Source organism: Euleptes europaea, chromosome 1 (assembly GCF_029931775.1).
Source record: "Euleptes europaea isolate rEulEur1 chromosome 1, rEulEur1.hap1, whole genome shotgun sequence".
In the NCBI taxonomy this organism is placed as follows: domain Eukaryota; kingdom Metazoa; phylum Chordata; class Lepidosauria; order Squamata; family Sphaerodactylidae; genus Euleptes; species Euleptes europaea.
The window spans coordinates 23,703,342-23,714,464 of record NC_079312.1 but is presented as its reverse complement, the minus strand read 5'-3'; the positions used below and the strand labels follow the sequence as shown (position 1 = coordinate 23,714,464).

Genomic DNA, 11,123 nt, shown 5'->3' with positions numbered 1-11,123 from the left:
CGGACGTAACCCACCCCTGGTCTACATTATGACTCCTGGCAAAGTTGGGCTGGAGGCTGAAGATCTTGCAAAACTGGAAGCATTCATTTGGTTCCTTTTGTTCATATGGTTCCTTCCACATTCCAAGTGATGATGTGGCTCATCCTCTGTTGTGGATTCATTCAGGAACAATCAGCCCGTGAATCCAAGGAAGGCTCTTTCCACAATCCAAGCGATCATATAGTTTCTCAAGTGTGTATTAGTCGATGGCCAGTAAGGTGTGAACTCCGAGCATAGCTCTTTCCACACTGCAAGCATTTATATTATAAATTTTATAAGTTTCCTCCTTATTGTGGATACGCTGGTGGGCAGTAAGGTTTGAACGGACAGCAAAGCTCTTTCCACACTGCGAGCATTTATAAGGTTTCTCCTCAGTGTGGATACGTTGATGGACAGTAAGATATGAACTCCGAGCAAAGCTCTTTCCACACTGCAAGCATTTATAAGGTTTCTCCCCAGTGTGGACACGGTGATGAATACTAAGCTTTGAATTCGAAGCAAAACCCTTTCCACACTGCAAGCATTTATAAGGTTTCTCCCCAGTGTGGATACGTTGATGGACAATAAGCTCTGAACTCGAAGCAAAACCCTTTCCACACTGCAAGCATTTATAAGGTTTCTCCCCAGTGTGGAAACGCTGATGGACAGTAAGACTTGAACTCGAAGCAAAGCCCTTTCCACACTGCAAACATTTATAAGGTTTCTCCCCAGTGTGGATACGCTGATGGAGAGTAAGACTTGAACTCGAAGCAAAGCTCTTTCCACACTGCAAGCACTTATAAGGTTTCTCCCCAGTGTGGATACGTTGATGGACAGTAAGATATGAACTCTGAGCAAAGCTCTTTCCACACTGCAAGCATTTATAAGGTTTCTCCCCAGTGTGGATACCCTGGTGGATAGTGAGCTGTGAATTTTGAGCAAAATCTTTTCCACACTGCAAGCATTTATAAGGTTTCTCCCCAGTGTGGATACGCTGATGGCTAGTAAGGCTTGAACGCCGAGCAAATCTCTTTCCACACTGCAAGCATTTATAAGGTTTCTCCCCAGTGTGGATACGCTGATGGACAGTAAGGTTTGAACACCGAGCAAATCTCTTTCCACACTGCAAGCATTTATAAGGTTTCTCCCCAGTGTGGATACGTTGATGGACAATAAGCTCTGAACTCGAAGCAAAGTCCTTTCCACACTGCAAGCATTTATAAGGTTTCTCCCCAGTGTGGATACGCTGATGGACAGTAACACTTGAACTCGAAGCAAAGCCCTTTCCACACTGCAAGCATTTATAAGGTTTCTCCCCAGTGTGGATACCTTGATGGACAATAAGCTCTGAACTCGAAGAAAAGCCCTTTCCACATTGCAAGCATTTATAAGGTTTCTCCCCAGTGTGGATACGCTGGTGGACAGTAAGATATGAACTCTGAGCAAAGCTCTTTCCACACTGCAAGCATTTATAAGGTTTCTCCCCAGTGTGGATACGCTGGTGGATAGTGAACTGTGAATTTTGAGCAAAGTCCTTTCCACACTGCAAGCATTTATAAGGTTTCTCCCCAGTGTGGACACGGTGATGAATAGTAAGCTCTGAATTCGAAGCAAAGCCCTTTCCACACTGCAAGCATTTATAAGGTTTCTCCCCAGTGTGGACACGGTGATGAATAGTAAGCTCTGAATTCGAAGCAAAGCCCTTTCCACACTGCAAGCATTTATAAGGTTTCTCCCCAGTGTGGATACGTTGATGGACAATAAGCTCTGAACTTGAAGCAAAGCCCTTTCCACACTGCAAGCATTTATAAGGTTTTTCCCCAGTGTGAATACGCTGATGGACAGTAATACTTGAACTCGAGGCAAAGCCCTTTCCACACTGCAAGCATTTATAAGGTTTCTCCCCAGTGTGGATACGTTGATGGACAATAAGCTCTGAACTCGAAGCACAGCCCTTTCCACACTGCAAGCATTTATAAGGTTTCTCCCCAGTGTGGATACGTTGATGGACAGGAAGATATGAACTCTGAGCAAAGCTCTTTCCACACTGCAAGCATTTATAAGGTTTCTCCCCAGAGTGGATACGCTGATGGATTGTAAATATGGAATTATAAGCAAAACTCTTTCCACACTGCAAGCATTTATAAGGTTTCTCCCCAGTGTGGATACGCTGATGGAGAGTAAGTTTTGAACGCTGAGCAAAGCTCTTTCCAAACTGCAAACATTTATAAGTTTTCTCCCCATTGTGGATACGCTGATGGACAGTAAGTTTTGAACGGCGAGCAAAGCTCTTTCCACCCTGCAAGCATTTATAAGGTTCCTCCCCAGTGTGGATACGCTGGTGGCCAGGGAGGTCTCTCTTCCAAGCAAAGCTGCTTCCACCCTTCCAGCACTTATCAGGCTTCTCCCCTGTGTGGATTCTCCACTGTGTATTAAACACCTGGGATTCAGCAGCCTGAGAAGCAGTGCATTCCTTCCCCCTCTTCCGTTTTGTTCCAGCGTTTCTTTCCTGCTGCTTTTCAGAAAATATGAGGTGTTGTGGTTCACCCTTGGGCTTTTTCAGGGGAACATCAGCCGCTGCAATAAACAAAGAGAAATGCTTGGTAAGACCTTCAAGCAAAAGCGGAATAAGGTCAAGAAGACAATTAACTGCTCTCCATAGCGACAGAACCGGAATCACTTAAAGGAGAGTAAAATCCTGCCCTGTATGAATCAGCTGTTGATGCTTTCTTGAAGGGCAGTTCCAGCAGAGACAAGGTAGCCCAGTGGAACCTCCATGTTTAGAGGAAGTCGCTCTCTGAAGAGGGATGCTTTGGAGCTGCTCCTCTATTTGTCAACCTTCCAGGGACTCTAGTTGACCTCCGTGTGAAACAGGAGGCTGGACTAGGGGGACCCAGACTCAGACCCAAACTTTTAAAGCTCACCGTACTCCCCACCCCCCGAAAAGTTCGGCCTCCCAAACCCTGTATTCTGTGGAGCTGCCTGGCAAGCTGAGGTAAGTGGGGACTGGAGACTGGGCATTTCCAGTGGTGCCCCTCGCCTGGGGAATGTTCTCCCCCTCCCTTGAAACTTGCCTGGAGCTGACCTACACAGGAGAAAACATGTCTTTCCAACTAGGCTGTAACTTGGGGGTTTATCTTTTTAGCTGTTTCAAGGTCTTCTTTAAACTTGAGGAGTGTTTCTCAGGAGATTTCTGAGGCAACTTTGTGGCTATTTTGAACTTTTTTTGTGTCCCTGGATTTTTAAACTGATCATTTAGGCAGTATTCATAATTTTATGCTATTGTTTTGAGTTTTGAGCTACCTTGAGCAGGTCTGTGAAGAGGCAGCATATAAATAAATTAATGTGTATTAAAACTGAGCACTCAATAAACATTTCCTGCCAATCTTAGGTACAAAACCAGCCAGCATTTTGTTCCTGTTTTAACTCCTCTTTCACGCTTGAGAAAGCTTTCCTGGCCATGCTCAGGCTGTCACCTCGTGAGGAATCCCTCCGTTCTCCAGCTGGTGAAATCAAGCCCAAGAGAAGCCCTATCCCCTTCCACCACACAAGTCAGAAGATACCTGCTGATCCCTCTGGTTCTTCTGCGTCTTGGACAAGTGGATCTCCTGCTTCTTCCACTGGGGATATGGAATCAGGTTGGAGAAGCAGAAGTCCTTCTTCAGGGGAAAGAAAGAGACCAGTGACTTCCAGACATTCCAACTCTAAGAAAGATTCAGACCTTTAAACCAGACTCGAGCGTAGACAGAGCCCCCCTTTCCCTCCAACTTAGAATGGGAAAACTGCAGCTGCCCAACCGAATTCCAGAGAAGCCTCAGAGGGAGGAATTCAGCCAGTGAAGCTCATCAGAACACAGAGCCAAACTTCACATGCTGAAATCCGGTTTCTCCTTAATTTGTAACCTCAGGGCTGCACCACCTCACTTGACTGACTCTGTGAGCCATGCCTAGGCCTATTCAGTAAGTTGTCATGACAACATAAGAACATAAGAACATAAGAAAGGCCCTGCTGGATCAGACCAAGGCCCATCAAGTCCAGCAGTCTGTTCACACAGTGGCCAACCAGATGCCTCTAGGAAGACCCCAAACAAGACGACTGCAGCAGCACCATCCTGCCTGTGTACCACCGCACCCAAAATAATAGGCATGCTCCTCTGATACTACAGAGAATAGGTATGCAGCATGACTAATATCCATTCTAACTAACAACCATGAATATCCCTCTCCTCCATGAATATGTCTACTCCCCTCTTAAAGCCCTCCAAGCTGGAAGCCATCACCACATCCTGGGGCAGGGAGTTTCACAATTTAACTATGCATTGTGTGAACAAATACTTCCTTTTATCTGTTTTGAATCTCTCACCCTCCAGCTTTAGCAGATGACCCAGTATTCTAGTATTATGGGAGAGGGAGAAAAACGTCTCCCTGTCCACTCTATCCAAACCATGCATAATTTTATAGACCTCTATCATGTCTCCCCTCAGCCGCCTTCTTTCCAAGCTAAACAGCCCTAAGCGTCTTAACTGCTCCCCATAGGACACTATATAGTAAGAATATTCCTATAGTAAGAATATTCCTATAGTAAGATTATTGTAGCAAGGAACAGCAGTGACCCCGAAGCTACTTTGGTTGCTTAATCCTGACTGCTCCAGAGGTTGAAACATAGCAAGATTTTCTGCTCTCCTATTATTTAATTAATATTGGAGACATAAATATGAGTGCAGAAAGGTAGGAAAGTCTGGTCTCTCAAAGTCATTGTGCAGACTGGGAGGTTCTCAGAAGATACCTTGTTTCGTATGTCTATCTACTTACTTAAATGCTCTTCTAGATATTGTGAATCAGATTCTTTTAACTAAATCAGACTTATTTAACTGTTATATTTTAAGTTTTGGATTTTAAGACTACTTAGTGTATAGAACTTACTTGTATTCTTGTATACACTTTTAATACATGCATATAAACATATTGTATTGAAGTTATAGAATAAAAAGACTTACTTCTGTAAGTAATTTGTGTCCTGCTTATTAGGTGATTATCTGAATAAGGTAACATACCACATCTCAGAAAAGGGTCAATTCTAACAGCATAATCACTGAAAGGCACTGACCTACTTAAAAGCTAGCCTGGGCCATTCAGGTCAGAGCTGAGGTCCTTCTTAGAAGGAATGGTTTCTGCCTTCAGCATCTCTCAATCAAAGGAAATGAGCGCCTTACCCAGGGAGGCCACATTCTGATAATTGTCCACCATCACTTCCTTGTGAAGTCTTCTTTGGTCCGGATCCAGCAGGCCCCACTCCTCCTCAGAGAAATGAATGGATACCTCCTGAAAGGTCACCAGACCCTGAAAAAGAGAAAGAAGAAACTCCTCTGCCATCACAGATAATGTAACAGCTATTCCCCTACGTAGGGGCATTCCAAAAGGACAATAATTAGATGTTTGTTGGTTCTTGTAGGTTATCCGGGTTGTGTAACCGTGGTCTTGGTATTTTCTTTCCTGACGTTTCGCCAGCAGCTGTGGCAGGCATCTTCAGAGGAGTAACACTGAAGGACAGTGTCTCTCAGTGTCAAGTGTGTAGGAAGAGTAATATATGGTCAGAAAGGGGTTGGGTTTGAGCTGAATCATTGTCCTGCAAAAAGTAACAAAGGTAGAAAAGTTAAAGAACAATGTTCTTTAACTTTTCTACCTTTGTTACTTTTTGCAGGACAATGATTCAGCTCAAACCCAACCCCTTTCTTTTTCTTTTTTTTTTATAAATTTTTTTATTGCATTTTTATAATAAATCAAAACCAAAAAAAAATATACATGTAAAAAGAAAAGAAAAGAAAAAAATACATACATATATAGAGCGTAAGTTTCTAGTATACATTGTTATTCATATAAAACTAAATATTACGCCCTAGGTCAAAAACCCTCCCCCCACCACTGTGCCCATCACCAATGGACTTCCGATGAGGTGTCATGACAAAGATTAATAAATCACATTGTTATAGATTAGTTAAAATCACTTTATACTATAATTCGTTAACTAAATTCTTAAAATCCGTTTTTGCCGATTTATCCCAATATGCAGTGGCCTTTGACCATGTAATTTTAAATTCCTCCATGTCTTTACCATGTAAAGATGCTGTAATTTTGGCCATCCGCATATACATCCATAATTTCTCTCTCCATTCTTTAATTAAAGGTTTATTTGTTTGCTTCCATTTTTTAGCAATTGTAATCCTTGCAGCTGCAAAACTATATTGACATATGACTCTGTCAGCTTTATCCAATTCTTTTTTTGGAATGCCCAATAAGCAAAAGGCGGGATCTCTCTTAATTCTTATTTTAATCAAATTATTAGTCTCATTCAAAACTAATTGCCAAAATCTCCTAATTTTTTTACAATACCACCAGCTATGCATAAATGTGCCTATATCGGTACCACATTTCCAGCAAGAAGCTTTATAATCTTTTTTCATTTTATTTAATAATGCTGGAGTTATGTACCATCTATAAAACATTTTATATAAGTTTTCTCTTATTTCATTCGAGATTGTAAACCTAAATTCATTTTTCCATAATTTTTCCCAAATCTCCAACTCTATATTATATCCTAAGTCTCTCATCCATTTCAGCATAACTGGTTTAACCCTTTCCTGTTCTAATTTCATTTCTATAAGTACTTTATAAATCCTTCCTATCAAACCTTTATTACCCTTTGATAATATTATCTCAAGTTTAGATTTGGATCGGTTAAATCCCAATCTATTATCCTTAACAAAAATATCTTTTAATTTATAATACATAAACCAATCTTTTATCTGTAGTTCTTCACGTGTTTTCAAAACCCATATCCCATCTCTGTAATCTATCATATCTCTATAAATATCACAGTCCAAATTTAAATGTGCACCTCTTCTAATAAATGCTTCTATAGGATTTAACCACCCAGGGGTTTTACTTTCTAATGCATCTTTATATTTATTCCATATCTGTAATAAATGTTTCCTTATAATATGAGAATTGAATTCTTTATTCACCTTGTTTTTCATACCATAAATAAGCATGCCACCCGAACCTTAGTTTATATCCTTCTAATTCTAATAACTTTGGATTCTCTAAGAGGATCCAATTTTTGATCCAGGTAAAGCAGGCCGCATAATAGTACATTTTTAAATCTGGCAAACCCAAACCTCCCGTTTCCTTCAATTCTATTAAGTTATTATATGCTATCCTATGTTTTTCTTTACCCCAAAGAAATCTCATAACATCTTTTTTCCAATCTTCAAATATGTGTGCACCTGTCACTATTGGTAAATTTTGGAACAAAAAAAGCATTTTGGGTAATAGCATCATTTTGATTACTGCTATTCTTCCCCATAATGATAGGGGTACTTTTTCCCAATTTATCAAATCTTTTTTTATTTGTTTCCATTGGTTTACATAATTATCCTGAAATAGATTGAGATTATTATTCGATATCCATATACCCAAATATTTAACTTTATTTTCAATGTTGAGTCCCGTCCTTTTACTTAATATTTGTTGCTGTACACGAGTCATATTTTTCACTAAGATTCTTGTTTTAGCTTTATTAATTTTAAAACCTGAAAGCTTTCCATAAACCTCCAAAATGTTATTCCATCTATCAAACTGTTCAATTGGATCAGTCAAAAAACATACTAAATCATCAGCATATGCTTTAAGTTTATAATGATTTCTCCCTATTCGTACCCCTACTACATCATTAGACTTTCTAAAATTATTCAATAATATCTCTGAAACTAAAATAAAAAGTAAAGGGGAAAGAGGACAACCCTGTCTCGTTCCCCTTTGAATTTCAATCTTTGGTGATAATAGTCCGTTTACAATCAAATTAGCTGTTTGTTGTGTATATATACCTTTTATAGCAGTTTTAAAACTCTCACCAAAATCCATAAACTCCAATACCTTAATCATAAACTGCCAATTAACATTATCAAAAGCTTTTTCAGCGTCCAAAAATATCAAGGCTATTGGTGTTGTGTCTTGTTCCGCATATTCTAACAGATCTATTACCACCCTTACATTCTGACTAATCAACCTCCCGGGTAAAAATCCAGCCTGATCATCATATATTAATTGATTCAATACTCTTTTTAACCTATTAGCTAAAATTGCTACATATAATTTATAATCAATGTTTAATAATGAAATCGGTCTATAATTTTTAACTTCCAAAATATCAGAGTTATCCTTTGGTATTAATGCTATATTTGCTTGTTTCCATGTTTGAGGGATAGTACCTTTTGTCATGCCTATATTCATCACTTCCAGAAGATAAGGAATTAATTGCTCTTTAAATGTTTTATAATAATATGCTGTAAAGCCATCTGGTCCAGGGGACTTATTGAGTTTACTTTTGCTTATTGCTTGTTCCAGTTCCTCCATAGATATTGGAGAATCTAAGAATTCTTTATTTTCAATTGTTATTTTCCCCCAGACCGATTTAGTCAGATAGGCTTCCATCTCTATCTCTGAAACTAAATTTTTTTTGTATAAATCTGTATAAAATTTCACAAACGTATCAACTATCTCCTCTTTAATTCTTGTTATCTTACCATTCCTTCTAATCTGGGTTATTGGAATTTTTTTTCCTTTTTGTTTAAGTTGCCAAGCTAACATTTTACCCGGTTTATTCGGGTGTTCAAAAAATCTTTGTTTGTTATATATCACTTTTCTTTCAATCTCTTCAGCAATTAAAAATTCATATTGTTGTTGCCAATTTCTAATCTTATTTTGTTGTTCCTGTTTAGCCCCTTTATCCTGCAGTCTAGATAAATATCGTTCCGCCTGTTTTATTTCATCTAATATACATTTTTTCCTTTTCTCCCTTTCCCTATAGTATCTTGTATTTTGTTGAATCAAATGTCCCCTAATTACTGCCTTACTGGCATCCCAAACTATATCTTCACTGGTACCTTTATTTATATTTTCTTTAAAATAATTGGATATTTCCACCTTCAATTTGTTAACTATTTTATTATTTTTTAAAAGAAAATCATTAATTCTCCAGGGCTTATAACCTCTATTTTCCATTTTAATTTTAACTATAACCGCATTATGATCTGATAACACCCTAGGCAAAATCTCTGAGTTCTCTGATTTCTCTACCAGACCCTTTGACATCCATATCATATCTATCCTGGAATACGTAAGATGTCTCTGTGAAAAAAAGGTATATCCCTTCTTGTTACCATGTGTCAACCTCCAGACATCAAACATATCCCACTGATCTATAAGGGCATCAAAATTCCCTGGTAATTTTCCTTCATTAGCTGCTTTTTTCTTTTTTCCTGATCTGTCAATCTTAGGTACCTTAACTCCATTAAAATCCCCCATCCAAATCATTTTTTCAGTAGCATGTTCAGCTAATAGTGATGCTAATTTTTCATAAAAAGACCTTTGATTTATATTAGGTGCATATATTCCCATGAGCAATATTCTTTGAAAACCATACATTACTTCCAGCATCAAAACTCTTCCCTCTGTATCTTGATAAATAATTTTTGGTTGCAATGAAACAGGTATATACATAGCTATTCCATTGGTTTTCTTACTATCATTACATGCTGTAAATAGGGTACCCAACCTTATTTGTTCCAACCTAAATGCATCCTTTGGGAGTATATGTGTTTCCTGTAAACAAATAATATTAGCATTAGTTTTTTGTAGATGATGAAATATTTTCCTCCTTTTGTTGGGAGAATTCAATCCATTCACATTCCAAGATAAAACCTGTAACATATCAAATTTCAATTAGATCCCATATATTTCCACAATCAATTTCAACATGCTTGCCACCTACTACTGCCGCCACCCCTACCCCCCATATTTCTGTTCAGCCTTCTGTATCTTCAATTGAAGAGTCCTCTGATGTTGCTGGTATGTCTCCACCTCCAGAAGCCTCAGATGCCTTTTCTTCCTCTGTGGATTCTCTGGTTGGAACTTGTTTAGCTGATTTGGAAGGTTTAACCAGATCAGTGTCATATCTTCTCAAAAACTGGTCTGCCTTATCAACTTCTGTAAACTTGAACCTTTTAGCCTTGAAAATAAAAGACAGGCCCTGCGGGAATTCCCATCTAAATTGTATTCCACTGAGTCTTAAGCGTTGAGCAATCTCCATAAAATCCTTCCTCTTCCTCAGCAATCTTGCAGGTATTTCTTTCATCAGTCTCAAAGGCTCATCCCCAATCTTCAATGGTGTCTTGTAGTGAGTATTAAGTATTAGGTCTCTGTGACTTCTAGAAAACAATTGAAGCAGGCAATCCCTCGGTACTTTATTCCTTGTTGCATATGCTGAGTTTATTCTATACGCTGTCACTATCATCCCTGCAATAACTTCTTCAGATTCTTGTAGGAAATCCATCAAAAGAGCTGTCAGGTATCCACGTAGGTCCCGATCCTCAATTTTCTCTCTCAAGCCACGTATACGTAGGGAAGATTCCTTTATCTTGAGCTCAACCATCGCCAGTTGATCATTTTGCCCCTCCTCTCTGTCAACTACGGATGCTAATGACATCTCCAAGGTATCCACCTTCTTCTTGATTTCTTTAGTCTCCTGTGTATTTTTTTTTGAGCTTGGTTTCAACCTTATCTTGTCTGACAGCCAAAGATGAAATTGTATCCTGCAAAGCGGCTATTGCAGCTGAATTCTGAGACGTAGTAACTGTATTCTGGGATAATTCCTGCTTCATTTCTGTAACGTCCTGGTGAGTCTTGGTTAACAGTTCAAACACAGAGTTCAAAGTCACTTCAGGTTTAACATCAGGTTTAGTTTTTAAGGGCATCTTGGTGCTAATAGATGTTGTTGCTGTTGGAGAAGTCGTCTGTTTGGATATTTGAACTATTTGAGTTACAGAGGACCGTCTAAGAGGAGGCTGTACCACCAACTTTGTATCCTTAAGTATATCTTTAGTATGCTTCTCGGCCATTGATAGGCTAGGAAAAAAAAAAACCAGCTAGCAATTGTAATCCAGAGGAGAGTGTGGGGGGGGGGCAGAGAGTTCTTTTTAGATCATTGTAAAACTCATTCAGATGGAATCAGTTAGGAGAAACAATCACTATGACCACTGAGATATTTTA

The 11,123-nt window shown here is 39.0% G+C and overlaps 1 protein-coding gene across 1 annotated transcript; it reads right to left on the bottom strand.

Annotated features, from left to right (window-relative positions):
* Positions 1-227: 227 nt before the first annotated feature.
* On the bottom strand, positions 228-10,506 carry LOC130473714 (zinc finger protein 624-like). Its single transcript, XM_056845288.1, is given in 5 exon segments — positions 228-314; positions 317-1,531; positions 1,682-2,188; positions 5,244-5,357; positions 10,363-10,506. Coding segments are annotated over 5 exon segments (2,067 nt in total).
* Between the last annotated feature and the right edge of the window lie 617 nt (positions 10,507-11,123).